The sequence below is a fragment of the Anomaloglossus baeobatrachus genome, chromosome 1 (assembly GCF_048569485.1).
Source record: "Anomaloglossus baeobatrachus isolate aAnoBae1 chromosome 1, aAnoBae1.hap1, whole genome shotgun sequence".
NCBI classification, from domain to species: Eukaryota; Metazoa; Chordata; class Amphibia; order Anura; family Aromobatidae; genus Anomaloglossus; species Anomaloglossus baeobatrachus.
This window is the reverse complement of record NC_134353.1, coordinates 370312071-370334689: the sequence shown is the minus strand read 5'-3', so window position 1 is coordinate 370334689 and position 22619 is coordinate 370312071. Positions and strand designations below refer to the sequence as shown.

Below are 22619 nucleotides of genomic sequence, written 5' to 3'. Positions count from 1 at the left end.
AGCGGTCTACAAATATCAGAAAGGTAGTCATAGTGCAGAGGGAACTACCCTATTCTCATTAGCACAAGGAAGTACAAGAAGCAAGGGGATGACACTAAAAGGAAGGAGATTCAGATTAGACATTAGGAAAAACTTTCAGAGGGCAGTCAGAGAGTGGAAATGGCTGCCATGGGAGGTGGTGAGCTCTCCATCAATGGAAATCTTCAAGCGGAAACTGGATAAACATATAGCGGGGATAATTTAGGAAAACCTGCAATCACAGGGGTTGGACTCAATGGCCCTTGAAATCCCTTCTACCATTCTATGATATGGAAACAAAGAGTATGCTAAAATGCATGAAACAACCCAGAATATCTATTAAACAATAGATTCCTCAAAGTGCCCCCATTTTACTCTGGTGATAGCTTTACACAGACTTGACATTCTCTCAAGTATCTTCATCAGGTAGTCACCTGGAATGGCTTACCAACTGCCTTGATGGAGTTCCCAGAGAGCCTGAGCGCTTGTGGACTGATTTGCTTTTACTCTGCAATCCAACTGATACCAAATCATCTAAATTGGGTTGAGATTGGGTGATTGTGGATGCCGTCTCATCTGACACATCATTCTATCCCTCTCAATTTTTGGTCACAAAGCCTTTACATAGCCTGGAGGTGTGTTTTGGGTGGCTGTCCTGTTGCAATACAAATCATGGTGGCACTAATTGCAAATCCGTAGGGATTTGATGTCATTGCTGAATGTTGTGGTAACCATGCTGAATAAGTGTGCCATGAATTTGGACTACTTGTAAATCATTAAAGATGTCACCAGCAAAGCACCATTACACCTAACTCTTTATGTTTCATAGTGGCCCCACTTGTGTAGAAATCATTTGATCACCTCTTTTGTATTTCACAAAGATTTTGCCCCAATAAGATAAGATAAGGCCCCGTTACATGCTACGATACATCGGGCGATATGTCATCGGGGTCACGAATTCCGTGAAGCACATCCGGCATCGTTTGACATATCGTAGTGTGTAACAGCTACGAGCGATTGTTAACGAGCAAAAATACTCACCTTATCGTTGCTCGTTGACACGTCGTTTATTTTCGAAATATCGGTCACATTCCTGGATGCAGGTTGTTCGTCGTTCCCGAGGCAGCACACATTGCTCCGTGTGACACCTCTGGAACGATGAACACTGCTTACCTGCGTCCCGCCGGCAATGAGGAAAGAAGGAGGTGGGCGGGATGTTACGGCCCGCTCATCTCCGCCCCTCCGCTTCTATTGGGCGGCCGCTGTGTGACATCGCTGTGACGCGGAACGTCCCTCCCCCTTCAGGAAGAGGATGTTCGCCGCCCACAGCGAGGTCGTTTGGGAGGTAAGTACGTGTGACGGGGTGACCGACTTTGTGCTACACAGGCAATAAATTTCCCGTGACGCACAAACGATGGGGGCAGGTGCGATCGCACATGCGATCGCACGATAAATTGACTCTTGTAACGGGGCCTTTTCGACCATAAAGAGATGCTTCTGTCAGTCTTCTCTGAGCAGTTGATGTTGCCATGTCTGCTATTTGATGTCTGTGCATCATTTTGACTGCTGTAAACTGAGTTGCTGTCAGTTTGCCTAATCTGAAGTTTGTAACTGTGATGACCTGATCCTGTGCAACACAGATAATTTATGGTCCTCATTTCCTAGGGTGGTCCTGATTGCCAGTTTCGTCATAGTGATTGCTGGTTTTCATGACTACAGTTAAAGATACCTTCAAAGTTCTAGCATTTATTTCAGATTGAATGACCTCTCCAGCGTTTTTTGTTTTTTTTTTTCACTGCTGGAGTGGTGCTTTAACTCTAAGTCCTCTGACCCTGGTTTTCTACTCACCCTCTGGCGTCTTCACCTTCTTTTGGCATCGCTCCAGTCCTGCAGCACCATCTTGTGATCATAACTTCTGTCTGTCCTGAAGTAAGAAGTTACGTCACCAATGCTCAATGCAAGTGTATGTGAGCCAGAACGAGGCTCTTATAGACTTGAGTTGTGACCTCCGTTTTCCTCCATGAAACATTTGGAGCAGCTGGCAGTTCACAAACTGGAGAAGACCGGTCAGAGTGACGCAGATAACACATGAAGATGCCAAAAGGTGAGTATGAGACCGGGGACAGGAGACTTATAAATTCCAGCTGTGAAATAAAAAAAAAAAAAACATCAACCCTAGAGTGGTGCTTTAAAATATTGGAGTGAGTGTGGTTTCTCAGCACATTATGAAACTTTGTGACAATATTTTCTTTATAAAATTCACCTGATAGTCGCAATCACTTTTTTAAGGCCAGTGATTTCATTTTTCACTGAACTCGTGACGAGGCATACCTATTCATTGGAAATTATTCCAGGTGACTACCTGATTAAGATGCTTGAGAGAATGCTAAGGCTATGCAAAGCAGCAGTCATCAGAGTTAAAAGGGGGTACTTTGAGAAATCTAAAGGCCCAGTCACACTAAACAACTTACCAGCGATCCCAACAACGATACAACCTGATAGGGATCTCTGGTAAGTTGCTAGGAGGTCGCCGGTTGAGATGTCACACTAAGCGACGCTCCAGCGATCCCACCAGCAACCTGACCTGGCATGGATCGCTGGAGCATCGCTACATGGGTTGCTGGTGAGCTGTCACACAGGCAGATCTCACCAGCAACCAGTGACCAGCCCCCAGCGCCGCGTGGAAGCGATGCTGCGCTTGGTAACTAAGGTAAATATCGGGTAACCAACACGATATTTACCTTGGTTACCAGCGCACACCGCTTAGCGCTGGCTCCCTGCACACCTAGCTACAGTACACATCGGGTTAATTACCCGATGTGTACTCTGCTACGTGTGCAGGCAGCAGGAGCCGGCTTCTGCGGACGCTGGTAACCACGGTAAACATCGGGTAACCAAGAAGCCCTTACCTTGGTTACCCGATATTTACCTTCGTTACCAGCGTCCGCCGCTCTCACACTGCCAGTGCAAGCTCCCTGTTCCCTGCACTCCTAGCCACAGTACACATCGGGTTAATTACCCGATGTGTAGTCTGGCTATGTGTGCAGAGAGCAGGGAGCCGGCACTGACAGCGTGAAAGCGGCGTACGCTGGTAACGAAGGTAAATATCGGGTAACCAAGGTAAGGGCTTTTTGGTTACCCGATGTTTACCGTGGTTCCCAGCGTCCCCAGAAGCCGGCTCCTGCTGCCTGCACATTCAGTTGTTGCTCTGTCGCTGTCACATACAGCGATGTGTGCTTCACAGCGGGAGAGCAACAACTAAAAAATGGCCCAGGACATTCAGCAACAACCAGCGACCTCACAGCAGGGGCCAGGTTGTTGCTGGATGTCACACACAGCAACATCGCTAGCAACATCGCTGCTACGTCACAAATGTTGTTCCTTAGCAGCGATGTTGCTAGCGATGTTGCTTAGTATGACATGGCCTTAAGGTTTAAAGGGAACTTATCAGGTTCCATATGCCCTCCAACCTAGCAGCGTTCACATCTGTATGATGAAATTCCCTGCCTAACCAGCCCTATATAATGCTATTCACTTAACTCGATGTTGAAGAAAAGTATTTATAAGCTCCACTTTTCCTATGTTAATTAGGGCCTTGACTAGTCGATGGGTGTTACACCCAACTTCAGAAGCACACTGACAATGCTGAAATGAGCAGCGTACATGTGTGAGATTTCCTGGAACTGGTGATGCGCCTGCGTGTGGAAATCATGTTATTCCGCCCACAGGGGCATGATAACATGGAGAGCAGATTGAGCAGTTTGGGGAACTAACGCCCCATTGACTAGTCAAGACCCTAATTAGCATAGGGAAAGTGGAGCTTCTAAATACTTTTTTAAAACATTGAGTTAAGTGGCTAACATTATACATGGCTGGTTAGGCAGGGAATTTAGTCATACAGATATGAATGCAGCTAGGTTGGAGGGCATAGGGGACCTGAAGGGTTCCCTTTAACACACATTTGTTTCACTCATGTTTCTATCACCCTTGTTTCCCAATGTACCTCTTAGTGGTTTTGCTGCCTTTAGTGTGAATGTACAATGTGCACATTCCAATAAGTACAAGGAAGCTATTTTTTGCACAGGTGTGTCCACACTTTTGACTGGTACTGTATAATATTACACGATTTTGTGTGTAGAGTTTGCAGGTGGTCTTTGTTCAAATATGTACTAGGTGGTACTAGACCATTATGTGAAGGCGCACGGAGTACACACTGCACCCCCATACATTCTGATAAAATTAGATATCACTTTATCTCTGTAAACCAAAAAAATCGGGAAATGTATTGTGAACTAGTGACCAGGTATAGAATACCAGTACTTCTACATAGAATCAATCCAGAATAGTCTCCATTTTGCTGGAGATGTGGAAAATAAATAGAGAATTATTGACATATTTGGCTTCAGACATGTTGCCTTAAAGAAATTTTTCCCCACAAACAGTTCATTTTAAACAATAGATCTCGTAGTATTAATAATAATTTCCACAGTTGTATATATTTTTTTAAATAAATGTTCCTGTGCTGAGATAATCTTACATATGTGTCTCTGCTATGTACTGTGTAATGGCCGTGTCTGACCATACAGGGACATAGTCTGATCATACCACATCTCCTGGGGAGGAAATAACGTATACAGACATTACAGCACGGGATCGCAAATATTTCTTTCTTTTAAGGTAAAACATTTTTTAAAAACTGACAGGGAAATGTTTTACCTCACAAGAAGATCAGCTGTGATCCTGTGCTATGCTATCTGTATACTCTCTTTTGTGTCCTCCCCTAATGAGGAGATGTGGTATGATCAGACCATGTCCCTGTACGGTCAGACACGGCCATTACACAATACATACAGTAGCAGGGACCCATAAAGAGTGTGTCCATCGCCATTAACTTGAGAACGGCGGCAGCTATAGGCATAGAAGTGGTGTCTAGGTACAGTAAAATAGCCCTGCGCTACGCAATGAAACCACCTATAGTGCCACCTGGTGGAAAACAACGGAATTAGCATTTTTATCTTGAAAATGGAACGAGATACAGATTAAAAGTGAATTACAAAGTTGTAGGGCATCATCAATTCAATATGAATCGACACCTTGCATACAGAAATGCTATGATTAGAATGTGTAAAACTCACAAGGCTGCGGACGTGAAGCGATACCTCATGGAGACCTTCCTACAAGTCATTGGGTATGGTGGCTGCGTGGAGTGGCCTCCACACTCACCTGACCTGACCCCATTGGACTTCTTTCTGTGAGGTCACATCAATCAGCAGGTGTATGCGACCCCTCCCCCAACATTGCAGGACCTACGACGACGTATCACAGATGCTTGTGCAGATGTGTCACCTACCATATTGCACAACGTGCAGCAAGATACAGTATGCTGGCCAGAGTCCAGATGTGCATTGCAGCTGACGGGGGCCACTTTGAGCATCAAAGTTAAATGAACGTCATATGTGTGACCATCATTCAATGTTTTGGGGGGGGTCATGGGTTTCATATCATAGCATTTCTGTATGCAAGGTGTCGATTCGTATTGAATTGATGATGCCCTACAATTTTTTAATTCACTTTTTTTCTGTCTTGTTCCGTTTTTGAGATAAAAATGCTAACTCCGTTGTTTTCCTCCAGGTGGCGCTATAGGTGGTTTCATTGCGTAGCGCATGGATACTTTACTATACCTAGACACCACTTCTATGCCTATAGCTGCCGCCGTTCTCAGGTTAATGGCGGTGGACAGGATATGGGTGGACACACTGTATAATATTATCTCAGCACAGGAACATTTTTTTTAAACCCATCCAATTGTGGAACTTATAATTATTCCAAGATCTATTGATTACAATGTAGTTTGTTTGAAAACCCCTTTTAAGATTAGAAGTTTCTCAAACTATATTCACCATATGAAAGTTCACTTCACCGAAACATTAATTGTGCCAAACTGACTTTTACGACAAATAGCAGATATAAATTCCCCTATTTGCTTTCTGTAACATCGATGCGGCCGAAATTATAATCCTAAAATACTGGAATGAGAATTAAACATAATGTATTAACCCCTTAGTTATCAAGCTAATTTTGATCTTCATGACCAAGTCAAATTTTAGACATTGACCAGTGTCACTTTATGATGTAGTAACTCTGAAACGCTTCAGCATATTTTTTTCGTGACACATTGTACTTTATTGTACTTTGTTATTGATAATTTAGGGTTTTTTTGATCTTATTTTTGAAAAAATCGGACATTTAGTGAACATTTTGAGCCCCTGGCTGTACAAAACAATAAAGAACATTTCCCCCATGTCTACTTTAAATCTGCCTCTTTTTTGAAAAGACATTTTTATCTTCTTAGGATGTTAGAAGGCTTAAAAGTTTAGCAGCAATCTTGCTTTTTTTCAAGAAAACCTTTTTCTTTAGGGATATATTCAGGTTCAAATGGCCTTTGAGTGGCCTATATATTGGACACCCCCCAAAAGTGATACCATTTTAAAAACCGCACCTCTGAAATACTTCAAAACTGCTGTAAGCAAATGTTTTAACCCTTTTGGTGCTACAGGGAAATTAATATAAACTGGAATGGAAAAAAATCTATTTAAATTTTCCCTCTAAAATTCCCTTATAGTCCGAAATTTTTCACTCTTACCAGAGAAAGTGCTACCAATTGGATGCAAAATATGTTACCAAGAGTCTTCTAAGGGCGCTGATACGCTACATGTGGACCAGAAATGTCAGTTTGGACAAATGGCAGGGCTCTGAAGGGAAGGAGAGGCATTTTGGAAAACAAATACATTTCGGGCACCATATCGCATTTGCTGGACCTCTAAAGTGCCAGAACAGCTTAAAAAAAACCCAAAATGACCCCTTTGTAAAAAGTTGCATCTCTCAGTGAACTCATATACGGCTGCAGTGACTATTTTGTTACATACACTTCACGCTATTTTCTTGGAGAATTGCAAGTACGCCATACATTGTGCTCATATATTGTTCTTCTGACAACATGCACCCCATAAATTGCAAATTAGGCTCTCCCCACTACAGTAATGCCAAACATGTGGCCATTTACTACTTACTGAGAGCTTAGAAGGTGGGGGTCATTTGGATTTGGGAGCACGTATGTCACTGGATTTAATTTGAGAGGGTGGGAGCCATATTGCTTTTCCAGCAGCTTTGTTTCACTAGTAACAGTGGAACCCCCTAAATTTCCAGTGACAGATGATGGCCTTGAATGGGGGCTGGTTTTGAGCTGGATAAGTTAGGGTTCTTTGGTAACATTTAAGGGTACATAACTTTTTTTTGATCACTCTAAGTATAAAGCTGGGATCACATTCTTGTATTCTGCGCTGAGTACTTACATCGGGGTTTACGTGTAAATGCACAAAAAAGTGATTCAAACGAAACCCCCAACAGAACTACTCACTATAATGAGGCAGATGGAGACACTTTGGTTTCCGTGTCGCGTCTTTCTCTGATATCCATCTTTTGAGGCGTGCACAGAACTGTGATTGTCAACACTTATGGGTTAAAAAAACACCAAAAATGATTGAACACTGCCACAACAAAGAGCAATTGGAGTGCAAAGTGTCTCCATCGGCCTAATTATATAGTCAAGGGTTCCGTTGGGATTTTGTCTGAATCACGTTTTTTGGATTTACATTGAAACCCCAACGTAAGTGTTTAGCGGAGAGCGCAGGATAAATGTGAATTTATGCTTATCACTGGTTTTTTTTTACAATACAATAATGATGTGTAAGATGGGAGTTAATTCTCCCTGTGTCCATTTTTTCATTTAGTTATTGTGTCTTTCTGAAGGGAAACTAAAGGTTTTATGACAAATCTGTTGGGAGAAACACGTTTGTGCTGAGCACTGTACATTGATATCAGTTTTCCATGCCATTGATTTATTTGTATTATATAATATAGAATAAACAAAACAAATGTTAGACATCAATCAATAAACAAATGACTGAGAAAAAAACAGAATTGCGCTACAACATACCTGTGTTTTGTAAGTTTATTTTTGTTGTTTGTTCTTATTTTTTTAACAGGAGTTTCTTTAAAGCCTTCTCACTCATTGGGGAAACTCAGGAAAGGGAAAGAGTATTAATCCACTTCTCCAACCGATACTTTCAATGCAATCCAAATACAATATTTTCTCCAGGTACGCAATATCCTAATATTGGATTGGTGTGTGTTTATTATATTTGATACTTTGTAAACCATGTTTTAATCAAATACTTGCTAATAGAGATGAGTGAACCCCAACTGTAAAGTTCGGGGTTTGTAACAAATAGCGGTGCCTGGATCTCGGACTCGAACACAGACTAAAAAAAAAGTCGGAGTTTGGGAACTGTTTGTATGCTAATAAAGTTTGTTTAAAGGCTGCAGTGCAGCTAATCAACATGCTTTATTGTGTGCAGAACTTGCCTGTACGCTGCAGTGAACAATAAAGATAAAAAAAAATGACATGGGGTCCCCCCTATTTTTGATAACCTGTACAGGTAAAACAGACAGCTACGGGCTGAAACCCTAAGCTGTCTGCTTTACCTTGGCTTAATAGGAGAAATAGAGGGGATCCCATGCTGTTTTTTTAATGATTTATTTAAATATTAAAAAAAAAAAAAATGTGAGGTGTCCCCGTTTTTATTTTTACCTCTATATACTTAGTGAGTTAGTAATAAGTGGTCTGATAGATGCCTATCCATTACTAGCCCCTGAAGCCCTGGTCTTGATGTCAGCTGTCAATTCACAGCTGACATCAACCCCAAAAGTATTACCCCAAACGCTACCACACCAGGGCAATTAGGAAGAGTTGGACAAAGCACCACAATTATTGCATCCAATGGATGTACCACCTCTTGGGAGGCTGCAGGTTGCGATTTTTAGGTTGCGTAGGGCCAAATAACCATGGACCTTCCCAGCCTGATAATACCAGCCCCCAGCTGTCTGCTTTACTCCTGCTGCTTATCAAAAATATAGCATAGTCCACCCTGTTTTTTTAAATAATTTATTTAAATAATTGAAAAACAAAACGGTGTGGGGTCCTCTCTATTCTTAATAACCAGCTAAGGTAAAGCAGACAGTTGAGGGCTGCAGGCCCTATTTATTCTCTATCCACATTTGTTTGCAGGTCAATTGGCCCATTTTGTTTCCTTCTGCATCCTCCTAGCCCTTGCTACAACCATTTTACAGCACAGAAATTCAGGTCTCCATTGACTTATATGGGGTTCGGGGTCCGGGTCTGAAACCGAACTTTTAACTAAAAGAACCTGGCAAGTCCAAACATCCACAAGTCCACTCATCTTTGCTTGCTATTATTATATTGTTTCACTATTTAAAGGGGTTTGGGAAATGTTTCTCAAAATGTTCATAGTGAACCTGGTGGGATTAGTTTACAAGTTAGGCCCATTCATTATTTTACTTCGTTCCTTGAAATACAACTCTCCAAAGTACTTTTGTAAACTATTGGTCCTGAACAAACAGGAAATAACATTTCTGCACGTTACTGCAGAAGTTGCCAAATTGATGACCCTTTCATTACATTGTGCTTTGCAGGTACTGGTTGGCGCCGCACCATTATATGCCTGCCCTTTGTATTCTCGCTACACATAATTCTGTTATTACTGAGAAACCTGCTTCATTTTAGCTTCCCACTTCTGCACTTAGACCAGAAATAAGGGCAGATTTTCTAAATGGGAGCAGAGAGATCTAAAATTAACAATATTAGACTCTGTTTGCAACACATTTGGGTTATTTTCAGTATATTTGTCAGCAAAATCATCCGGCCTGCAAATAAAATGTAAATCCCTATTGGACTATACAGTATCATATACTGCCAATAGGCATCGATACCTGAAAACATACTGCAACAGTTGGTTTACTCTTATTTTATTCTCCAAATATAGTCTTAAGCGACCATTGAGTCTACATATGTCAAAATGGTGTACCTTTGGCATACGTTTGGGTGGTATGTGGTGCACAGTGTATTAAGAAGTGTAGTTAACTGCTCAGAAGCTTGCGTTTTTTTTATTACACCACTGGAGTTGTGCTTTAAATGGAAGCCCCCTGACCCCTATCTCATACTCACCTGCCGCTGTCTTCTTTTGTTATCACCTCCACTCCAGTTGGGGTTTGATGATTTGTGACCTGCTGGCAGCTCCAGTTTTTGCTGGAGCACTCCGGAGGTCACAATTCAATGCACTCTATGAGAGTCTCGTTCTTGCTCTCATAGACTTGTATTCGGAGCTTGTGAAATAGCTTATGACTTCTGGCCAGTGAAAAGTTAGTCACAAGATGGCACTGCGGGACTGGAGTGGTGATGAAAAAGCATGGAAATGCCAGAGGGTAAAGTATAATACCGGCGGCAGGGGACTTACATTTAAGGCCCATTTCACACATCTGGCATTTCGCCTGATGCCGGATCCAGCACGCATGCAGTACAGTACATTAATTTACAGTGGAAGCGCGACACCATGCAGACAAATGCAGTAGTGTATGAAGCACACAACCACATGGTGTCGCGCTTCCACTGTAAATGAATCTACTGTACTGCATGCGTGCTAGATTCGGCATCCAGCAAAATGCCAGATGTGTGAAACGGGCCTAAAGCTCCACTCCTGTGCTGGAAAAAGAGCAAAATGCTGGAGAGGTGCTTTAAGAATATGTAGCATTAAAGAAAATCTGGAAGCTTTTGTTGTGGTCTGAGAGCAGCATGATGTATGGGGCTGAGAGCCTTATTCCAGTCATGTGTTACTTACTAGACTGTATGTTTCTGTTTCAGTAGTAGGAGATTTTCACTAGAGGGCTAGGAGGCATGAGTCAACTGCTCTGTTCTGTGTAACCCTGTCTCCACCACTGATTAGCAGCTTTTCACCTATGCACAGCGTACACAGAAAGCTGCCAGTCCGTAGTGTGGGCAGAGTTATACACAGCTCCGCATTGTGATCACTGCTACATCTACAACAGAGAAAACTGATGGTTATCCCTTTTATCATTCTGCTCTCAGATTACTTGGCAAGTACCTGGTGATTGATTCCCTTTAGAGGGGTTCTCTGGGATCAACAAAAAAACACCAAAGAGGGAAATGCCATAAAAGAATTATCACTTACACACTAAACCCTCTGCTTCTCCAGAGCTCCCAAAGAGGTTTCCTGAGCTGCAGAGATGATGTGATTAATGCGCTCAGGCTAGGGATGGTCTGACCTATAGGATTCATTTTGAGGCATCTTTTTTACCTGTGTGTTGTGCCGTTGTTCTTATTTCTACTAGAAATGTATTAATTCATTTAAAGGGAGCCTCGTAGCATGAAAAGAACTAGCTTCATTGTTGCTGTCATGTATGTTCTCTGGCGTTTTTAATGGTGTGCGAGGTCCATGTTCCCAGCAGCTTCTTCCCTCCCTGCTGCCCTAGACTGGCAGGTTTCTCTTTATACACATAAATAGCAGCAGTTGGATCCCGTCTCTGATTCCTGCTGATCATGGATCAGTCACCCACCCAATTTATTCCTAAATAACAATTTAGGAGAAATAGCACAACAAAGAGCTATAAGTAAAAATGCTCCGGATTTGTTATAGCAAAGTAGTGCAATTATTTTGTAGAAAAGATGTGTCAGCAGAGCACTTTTTAGAGGCGTATATTTCTACAATGATGTATATATTTCCATATTTTGTAGATGGCATCCACTGTCTTACCTGTGCCATTATGCTTCTCAATACTGATCTACACGGACACGTAAGTATTCGCATGAATAATGCATAAGTGTGGCTTCAAACTCAAGAATATTAATTCTTCAGACACAAGACAAAACACAAACAGATGTACTGTCAGCTGTCTAGAGACTGTCTGGAAAGGAAAGCACTTGTGAAATACTTGGAGTTTATGATGGCAGATATGTAATTGTAGTCAGAAACATGAGGAAATTGTGAAAATAAAGGGTATTTTACTAAATACCGTTCATACATACAGAACTTGGAGATTCAGTGCTGCTTCTTACTCTCTTTCCCGTTGGCGCTCTAATAACAAGGAGCAAAGGGTCGCGTGTGTGGTCGAAAAAATGAAGTAGGACAAAGGCTGGGTTCAGACAGTATGTCCGGTCTTTGTGCTCAATGGATAACTTGCACAGCAATGAAAAGGAGAAGTAGGAGATAGATGTTCTAGTAGACCACGCTGCTATGGAAGAGGAGTACTTCCATGTGGAACATTTATTTACGCGTTTCAGGTTTTTACCGAACCCTTTCTCAAAACTGAGCTACATATTCTTTTCTTCTATTTGTTTTTATTTTTCCCCAATGAAAAATCACAGCATGCTCTAAGTTTAGTCTGATTTACGGTCCAATATAGTGCATATCAATAATAGGTAGCGCGAGCACACAGACCTTCACACTGCGGACATTACCGGTTGAGTGTTCTTATGGCCGTCTGAACCCAGCCTTAAAGGGAACCTGTCACCAGTTTTGTGGCCTATAAGGTGCGGCCACCACCAGTGTGCTCTTATATACAGCATTCTAACATGCTGTATATAAGAGCCCAGGCCCTGTGTAGAACATAAAAAACACTTTATAATATTCACCTAAAAGGTTGCTCCGGTGCACAATAGTCAGATGGGTGTCTTCATTCTCCGGGACCGGCTCCTCCTCTTTCATCCATCTTGGTCTTCCTTCTTCTGAAGCCTGATTGCATGACGCATCCTACGTCATACACACAGGCCGATATTGAGGTCCTGCACAGGCGCACTACAATACTTTGATCTGCTCTGAGCAGGGCAGATCAAAGCGCGCCTGCGCAAGACTTCAGTGCCAGCAAGTATGGATGATGTAGGACGCGTCATGCACGCCGGCTTCAGAAGAAGGAAGACCAAGATGGATGAAAGAGGAGGAGTCGGTCCCGGAGAACGGCACCACCCATCCAACTGTTGTGCACCAGAACGACCTTCTAGGTGAGTATTATAAAGTGTTTATGTTTTACACAGCGGCCTGGGCTCTTATATACAGCATGTTAGAATGTTGTATATAAGAGCCCACTGTTGGTGGCCGCAGCTTATAGGCCCCAAATCTGACGACAGGTTCCCTTTAACAAACACTTGTATGAATGTAAGGAATAACTGAATAGCAGCATGAAAAGCTAATCATCTCTAAATCTGTCTGTCTCATAATCGCATACCATTAACTATACCATTTTCTAGGTTTTTGGGTTTTCTATATTGCTCTACTTGAACTGTGAGGGTAGCTTCTTTTTGTCCTTTATAAGGGTGCAGTCATCTACATGGTGGCCATATTTGCATGCCGTTTTTGAGCTTTTTTTCTCCCCCATTTTCTTTTCCTTTCTGCAACATTAGAAAACAGGTGAGAAATAAAAAATAAATAAACTAATTTGGTATCTTACTTTTTTTTTCCTTCATCCTTATGGTTGTCTTTTTGGACTTCTTGTGTTACTTTAATCTCTAGGTGGTAAGTTGAATATTTTTATATCTTGTGTTATTTGTCTTCCATTCAATGCCCATGTAATCATTTCATATAACAACATGTAACTATTGTCTATACGTATATGCATGTACATACATTGGATGTTATACTATTACTATTATGCAAGTGTACGGGAAGGGGTTGTCCACAGTGGACAGGTATCACCTATCCACAAAATAATAAATGTCTGATCTCTGAGGATCCCACTAATGGCACCTCCGAAGTCACTAAAACAAGGGTCCTGTGCCCCCCAGCTGTGCTGTGAGTGATCCAACTCAAGTTAATTTTGGGAAATTACTGTTCAAGCTACAGCTCTGGCAAAAATTAAGAGACTACTGCAAAATTGTCAGTTTTTCCTCTTTATAGGTATATTTTTGAGTGAAATTTAAATTATTCTTTTATTCTATAAACTACTGACAAAGTCTTCGAATTTCCAAGCAATAAATTTTGTATTTATTTTCTGAAAATGAGAAATGGTGAAAATAACAAAAGAATGCATTTCTTTCAGACTTCAAATAATGCAAAGAAAACAAGTTCCTAATCATTTAGAAACAATAGTACTAATAATGTAATTACCTCAGGAAGAGTTCAGAAATCAATGTTTTGTGGAATAACCATATTTTTTAATCACAGCTTTCATGCGTCTTGGCATGCTTTCCACCAGTCTTTCACACTGCTTTTGGGTGACCTTATGCCACTCCTGGTGCAAAAATTTAAGCAGTTCTTTGTTTGATGGCTTGTGACTATCCTTCTTCCTCTTGATTACATTCCTGAGGTTTTCAATGGTGTTCAGGTCTAGAGATTGGGCTGGCCATGACAGAGTTTTGATGTGGTGGCCCTTCATTCACACATTGATTGACCTAGTTGTATGGCATTGCACAATGTTCTGCTGGAAAAACCAGTCCTCAGAGTTTGGGAACATTGTCTAAGCAGAAGGAAGCAACTGTTTTAACAGGATAACCTTGTATTCGGCTTGATTCATGCGTCCTTCACAAAGTTTAATGTGCCCAATTCCAACCTTGCTGAAGCATCCCCAGATCATCACCGATCCTCCACCAAATTTCACAGTGGGTACAAGACACTGTGGCTTGTACGCCTCTCCAGGTCTCCGTCTAACCATTAGATGACCAGGTGTTGGGCAAAGCTGAAAATTAGACTCATCAGAAAAGATTACCTTACTCCAGAAATTGGGCACATTAAATTTTGCGAAGGACATATGAATCAAGCCGCATACAAGGTTATCCTGGAAAAAGTTGCTTCCTTCTGCTCAGGCAATGTTCTCCAACTCTGAGGACTGTTTATCCCAGCAGGACAATGTGCCATGCGACACAACTAGGTCAATCAATGTGTGGAAGAAGGACCACCACATCCAAACCCTGTCATGGCCTGCCCAATCTCCAGACCTGAACCCCATTGAAAATATCTGGAATGTAATCAAGAGGAAGATGGATAGTCACAAGCCATCAAACAAAGAACTGCTTAAATTTTTGCGCTAAGAGTGGCATAAGGTCACCCAAAAGCAGTGTGACAGACTGGTGGAAAGCATGCCAAGACGCATGAAAGCTGTGATTAAAAATCATGGTTCTTCCACAAAATATTGATTTCTGAACTCTTCCTGGGTTAAAACATTATTAATATTGTTGTTTATAAATGATTATGAACTTGTTTTCTTTGCATTATTTGAGGTCTGAAAGCAATGCCTTTTTTTGTTATTTTCACCACTTCTTATTTTCAGAAAATAAATACAAAATGTATTGCTTGGAAATTCGGAGACATGTTGTCAGTAGTTTATAGAATAAAAAAAGATTTTTACATTTTACTCAAAATTATAAAGAGAAAAATTGAAAATTTTGCAGAGGTCTCTTAATTTTTGCCCGCTGTATTTTCTAATATTTTCTGAATTGGAGGTTTTGAGTGACTCTGTGAGTTAATATTTGAGTGACAATAATTCTTATCTTATTTATAGAATTTGCTATGTACAGCCATTTTTCTGTTTTTTTCAAGTACTCTTTTTGGTTCATAGATTTTTTCTTTCACATACTGCATGATACTTTAGTTACAATATTGACGATAAAATGTATTGCAATCTTAGACTATTTTGCAAATCCTCAAAATATGACCAAAATGCCTACTATCCGCTGGTCCCACCTTAGAGACCCTTGAGAGAGCAAGGGACTTCTGTTTGGCAATCTGATAATTCAGATTGTTTGCGAATCTGCCATTTTCCTTTAAAGGGAACCTGTCACCAGATTTTTCCCTATTAAACCAAACATATCCCCTTCTGCAGCTCCTGTGCTGCATTCTAGGAAGGTGCACCTCTTGCAGACCCCTTAAAGAACTTTATAAAATCTTACCGTTTCCTATGCAAATGAGTTTGGTTGGCCAGATGGGCGGGCTATAATTTGGCTCCTGTCCCCCCCCTCCTGCCACTGTTCGACATCCTCCAGTTATAATTTACATGGATGATGCCGCCCCCGTTATCATCCACGCTGCTGGAGTCTCACGCAGGCGCATTTCGCTGTGCCCCTATCGCGAGGCTGAGCATAAAGTTCCCCTCGCGTGAGTGCCGGGGATGTAGTTGCGCAGGCGCGAGATTATGGGCAGCACTGTGTATGACCTCACCAGCGTCATCCTCGTACCTGCCCATAATCTCCTTTCTGCGCAACTACATCACCGGCGCTCGCGCGAGGGAAACTTTATGCTCAGCCCTGCGATAGGGGCACAGCGAAATGCGCCTGCGTGATACTCCAGCAGCGTGGACGACGACAGGGGTGGCGTCATCTATGTAAATCATGACTGGAGGATGGCGAGCAGTGGCAGGAGAAGGGACAGGAGCCGAATTAGAGCCTGCCCATCTGGTCAACCAAACTGATTTGCATAGGAAACGGTAAGATTTTATAAAGTTCTTTAAGGGGTCTGCAAGGGGGGCCAGTGCAACAAGGTGCACCTTCCTAGAATGCAGCTCAGGAGCTGCAGAAGGTGATATTTTTGGTTTAATAGGGAAAAATCTGATGACAGGTTCCCTTTAAATCTTGGATTTAAAAAACTTTATAATACAGTATCACATATATTAAGGAACCCTCGCTAGCATTACCACCTAGTAGGAACTTGGTTTAGACAAAGCAATCTGTAATTCTTACCTAACATTATAGAATGGCCGAGATGTGCTGACTATTTTGCTATGCATCTTCCAGGAGACTGAAGTCCATTGGCTAGATCTACCGTAAAAGTGACAGGTCTTATTGCTGTTGCTCTGGGAACCTCTAACAAGGGCTTTAGAAATTTTAGTTGGAAAGTGTTGCTATTATGGTTATCTGTCCATAGACATCACATAATCTGATCACACAATCCTGTGCTATGCCAGGGGCCATACATGATACCCTTGATTTTTTTTTTCTTGTATTGCTTTCTATACCCCATTCCCATTTTATATAGCAGAATTCAAAGGGAATCTGTCACCAGGTTTTTGCTATCTCATTTGAGAGCAACAAAATACAGGCAAAGAACCCCTGATTCCAACAATGTATCTCTTAGGCTATGTGCGCACGTTGCGTTCTGCCCTGCAGAACTTTCTGCAGCGATTTGAACAGCACACGTGCGCTTCAAATCGCTGCACAAAGAGTCCGTAATGAAATGAAAAAGCCGATTTCATGCGCTCTGAGTGCAGCCTCTCCCATAGACAGAGCGGGGGATGCAGGCAGAGCGCAGGAAAGAAGTGACATGTCACTTATTAGAACGCGCGCTTCGGGCAGCAGCCAAAGCACTGCGCTCTAATACGCCACGTGCGCACGGCTCCTGCATAATCTTCATAGCTTATGCTGGGGACGCAGGGCGCATGCAGTTACGCTGCAGTGCAGATCGCAGCGTAACTGCATGCAAATACGCAACGTGCGCACATAGCCTTAGTTTACTGGGTGCAGCAGTTGTGACAGTCTCCCCTAATTAGCAGCTTTCTGTTTATATTGTATATTGACAGTAAGCTGTTAACCAGTGTTGGGGGCCAGGTTGGACCATGATGCACAAGGGCAGTGTTACATAGTTACTTAGGTTGAAAAAAGACCTAGGTCCATCTAGTTCAACCTTCCTCCACCAGTTCTACATTTAGTCACTAAGTCATTTATAACCAACAATGTTGTGTGTACTGAGGAAATCATCCAGCCCTTTTTTGAAAGCTGTTATAGAATCTGCCATTACTACCTCTTGTGGTCGGCATTTCACAGTCTGACTGCTCTAACTGTACAGAACCCTTTCCTATTTAGCTGTCGGAATTGCTTTTCTTCCACTCGCAGTGAGTGCCCCCTAGTCCTTAGTACTGTCTTTGGAAGAAATAAGTCATGTGCCAGTCCTTTATATTGACCACACATGTATTTATACATATAAATGAGATCTCCTCTGAGACGTCTTTTTTTTAAGCTAAACATATCTAACTTTTTCAACCTGTCATCATATGGGAGGCCTTCCATTCCTTGTAGTAGTCTAGTTGCCCGCGTTTGAACTGACGCTAACTTCTGAAAGTCCTTTTTAAAATGTGGAGCCCAAAACTGGACCCATATTCCAGATGTGGCCTTACAAGTGATAAGTGATTTTTAGAGGGGTAACAATACGTTGGGATCACGGGATCTAATCTCTCTTTTTATACACCCTAAAATCTTGTTTGCTTTAGCAGCTGCTGCCTGACATTGAGTGCTGCTGCTCAGCTTATTTGTAATGAGAATACCCAAGTCCTTCTCCTGTTCTGTAGTCCTGAGTTTACTTCCATTTAATGTATACGCAGCTATAGGATTACTCCGTCCTAGGTGCATTACTTTACATTTATCAACATTAAATCTCATTTGCCAAGTATCTGCCCATTCTGACATCTTATCCAGATCTTTTTGTAATATTGTACTATCAAGGTCAGTTTTTAATATCCTACATAGTTTGGTGTCATCAGCAAAGACTGACACTTTACTATCAATCCCATCCACAAAGTCATTAATAAAAAGATTAAAAAGAATCGGTCCAAGCACAGATCCCTGCGGCACCCCACTGCTGACTATGGCCCATTTAGAGAATGTACCATTTATGACTACTCTTTGTTTCCTATCTTTTAGCCAATTCCTTATCCAGTTGCATGGTTAAAGCCCTGCTGATAGTCTAAAGGGGAAGCTTTTCTCCTTATGGAGACTGACACACCATTCCAGCATGCCAGTGAGGAGACTTTTAAGCTGCAATGCTCCTCTGGGAAATATTCAAATTGTTTCTTCGGGGAGGAAGAAAACAAACTCTTATGCCACCTATTAGAGGTAGCAATCCTAAAAGTCAAAATGACGCTCCAACAAGTCTTGTCGTATGACTAGGGGTACTTTACACGCTGCGACATCGCTAGCGATGTCGAGCGCGATAATACCCGCCCCCGTCGTACATGCGATATCTGGTGATTGCTGCCGTAGCGAACATTATCATTACGGCAGCTTCACACGCACATACCTGGTCGGCGACATCGCGGTGACTGCCGAACAATCCCTCCTTTAAGGGGGAGGTGCGTTCGGCATCACCGCGACGTCACTAAGCGGCCAGCCAATAGAAACGGAGGGGCGAAGATGAGCGGGACATAACATCCCGCCCACCTCCTTCCTTCCGCATTTCCAGCGGGACGCAGGTAAGGAGATGTTTGTCGTTCCTGCGGCTTCACACACAGTGATGTGTGCTGCTGCAGGAACGACAAACAACATTGTACCGGCAGCAGCAACGACATTATGGAATGGAGCGACGTGTCACCAGTCACCGATTTTTAACGTTTTTGCAATCGGTGATCGTCGCTCCTAGGCTTTACACGCTGCGATGTCGGTAACGGAACTGGATGTTCGTCACTAACGTCGTGACCCCGACGATATATCGTTAAAGATGTCGCAACGTGTAAAGCCCGCCTTAGAGTTTATGCCAGATCAGAACCTCAATTTTCAGACAGGGCGTTTTTGGATGGTTGTCCCTCATCAGTGCAAAGTAACAGAGATCTTATCTGGTTATATGAGTGGCTAAGACTTAAGGCTACTTTACACACTGCGATATTGGTCCCGATATCGCTAGTGTGGGTACCCGCCCCCATCTGTTGCGCGACACGGGCAAATCGCTGCCCGTGCCGCACAACAGCCGTCACACATACTTACCTGTCTGGCGACGTCGCTGTGACGGGCGAACCGCCTCCTTTCTAAGGGGGCGGTCCGTGCGGCGTCACAGCGACGTCACTGAAGCGTCACTGAACCGCCGCCCAATAGCAGCGGAGGGGCGGAGATGAGCGGGACGTAACATCCCGCCCACCTCCTTCCTTCCTCATAGCGGCCGGGAGGCAGGTAAGGGGAGCTTCCTCGTTCCTGCGGCGTCACACGCAGCGATGTGTGCTGCCGCAGGAACGAGGAACAACTTCGTTACTGCTGCAGTAACGATTTTTAAGAATGGACCCCCATGTCGCCGATTAGCGATTTTGCACGTTTTTGCAACGATGCAAAATCGCTTATCGGTGTCACACTCAACGGCATCGCTAATGCGGCCGGATGTGCGTCACAAAATTCGTGACCCCAACGACTCCGCATTAGCGATGTCGCAGCGTGTAAAGCCCGCTTTAGTCTAAAGGGGAAGCTATTCTCCTTATGGAGACTGACCACCATACCAGCATGCCAGTAAGGAGACTTTTAAGTTGCAATGCTCCTCTGGGAAATATTTAAATTATCTCTTCACGGAGGAAGAAGACGAACTCTGGTGAAACAATTTGCATATTTCCCAGAGGAACATTCCGGCTTAAGTCTCCTCGCTACTGGCATGCTAGAATGGTGTGTCAGTCTCTGTAAGGAGAATAGCTTCCCTTTTAGACTACTTTTTAGCCTCTCATACAGCCAGATCAGATCTCATACTTTGCACTGACAAGGGACAACCACCCCAAAACACTATGTCTGCAAATTGAGATTCTTATCTGGCATAAATCCTAAGTCATAGAACAAGATTCGTTGGAGAGTCACTTTTGACTTTTAGGATTGCTACCTCCGATAGGTGGCAGCAGAGTTCGTCTTCTTCCTCCCTGAAAAGTCAATTTGAATATCTCCTGCTGATAACAACACTAATTGCATTGAAACAACAGCACGCAACTTAATAAGTGACACATCCCTGAAATCAGTGTCTCAGCCCCTACCTCATGCTGCTCTGAGTGCATAGCAAAAACCTGTTGACAAATTCCCTTTAAATATCTGTAACAAACAACAGTACTCTTATATCTTACATTTTGGCCTTCATGTTGTATGATGTGTTTTTTTTTTCCCATTGTGTATACAGTAATGGAATTTTATATCTTTCATGTTGGCCTGCACATTGTATGCATTGTTTTTTTTCCCCTTGGTGTGTACACAGTAATTACTAAACTCGGGTAGCTTGGTTTTCCCCTTAGGAGGGAGTTGTCAGCAGTTTTTCCCATCTCACTGAATGGTACTGTTGTACCCCCTACACAAACTAAGGCTGAAAGCATCCCTCTGCTACTACAATGCTGCTCTGCTTTTATCTAGAGACTAAAAAAACAAGCAATTGTCATTTTCTGCATGGAGCTGGCTTTCTATACCAGTGTACAAGACATCTAAAGGCTGCTTTACACCAGGCAATCTATCGTGCGATAGATCGTCGGGGTCACGGTTTTTGTGACGCACATCCGGCATCGCTGGCGATGCCGGCCTGTGTGACACCTCCTAGCGACGCAGTATCGCTCACAAATCGTGAGTCGGGTACTGCTCGTTAGGTTCCATAATATCGTTTACTTTAGTTGACCATCGTTTCCGTGGTAGCACACGTCGCTCCGTGTGACACCACGGGAACGATGAGCAGCTCACCTGCCTCCCGCGGCCGCCGCCGTCTCTATGTGGAAGGAAGGAGGTGGGCGGGATGTTTACGTCCCGCTCATCTCCGCCCCTCCGCTTCTATTGGCCGGCGCCCGTGTGACGTCGCTGTGACGCCGAACGTCCCTCCCACTCCAGGAAGTGGACGTTCGCCGCCCACAGCGAGGTCGCACGAGAGGTAAGTATGTGTGACGGGGTTTACTAACTTTGTGCGACACGGGCAGCGATTTGCCCGTGACGCAAAAAGGACGGGGGCGGGTACGATCGATTGTGAAATCGCACAATCGGTCGTACCGTGTAAAGCAGGCTTTAGAGCTAATTCTATGCAGCAGACCCTGTTTCTAAGGATTACGCCGTGTTTTAATGTGACTGCTCCTGGCAGACGGCGGTTTCTGGCCAATTTGTTAGTTTGCTATGTACATGGGAGAGAACGTCTTAGAGTGCGCTCATTAATACAAATGTGCAGATGATCGTAGGAAGGTGTAAGATGATTGAGGTGGCAACCTGCTGTCACAGAAGGGACTCCAGTCACAATTATCTTGGCCGATGTTCATTAATTCATGATGGCTGGAAATGCTGCGGAGCTGACGTTACTGGCTTGTCTACGGATATGGATGGATATAATTTGAAGTCGTGTCTTCAGTGACTGTAAATCCAATGGCTTTCTATCCCATGCGGTTGTGGTATACCTACTACCATCTATATTCACGTAGTAGAGAGATTGTCCCTTTCGGTCCATGCTTTCACAGTTGACCACTTGAGGGCAGCAATGTTCTATAGTAGGTACCGGTAGAAAAGCGATAAAAACTTGCCGTTTTTTTAAGGAGGCTCCAGCTATTTGTAAAATGACTTGCTTTTTTCTTTGATTCTTGGACCATAAACATAGTCCTCGAGAATGTGCTCCGAAGCTCTATGCGTTCATGGCAAAAGGAATGGATGGATAGAGAACATATTTCTATTGTGGTGTACACCTGGGCTGGGAATGCTTTTCTAGAGGATAGGCTTTCCGAGGCAGCACTCGGTATGGTTTAGGTGTCTGCTTGTGGGCATGCTTTGTAATAATTGATTTTAAATGCACATCAATTACAGTATCTAGAGAAAATACAGGTTACCTATAAATCATAAAGCAGCCTAAATTGCCTGCCCTTTAAAGGTTATTCCATTTATTAAAAATTGGTTTAAATAAAACTACTAGTGTATGTTATTCATCAGTGTTTTAATTAGATAACTCCTTGGCTCCTTTCCCCGCTGGCTACAAAATATCTTCTTTATACCGAAATGCGTGTTG

At 43.0% G+C, this 22619-nt stretch overlaps 1 protein-coding gene across 4 annotated transcripts in view; it reads left to right on the top strand.

The window, feature by feature from the left end:
• PSD3 (pleckstrin and Sec7 domain containing 3) overlaps positions 1–22619 on the top strand; it is a 926316-nt gene that overhangs the window by 563376 nt on the left and 340321 nt on the right. For 2 of the 4 annotated variants that reach the window (XM_075352479.1, XM_075352481.1), the window contains 2 exons: positions 8064–8176; positions 11687–11745. In XM_075352479.1, coding sequence (XP_075208594.1) covers positions 8064–8176; positions 11687–11745 — 172 coding nt within the window. Of the gene's footprint in view, positions 1–8063; positions 8177–11686; positions 11748–22619 lie in introns of all 4 variants that reach the window. The other 2 variants (XM_075352480.1, XM_075352482.1) reach the window with 1 other exon arrangement.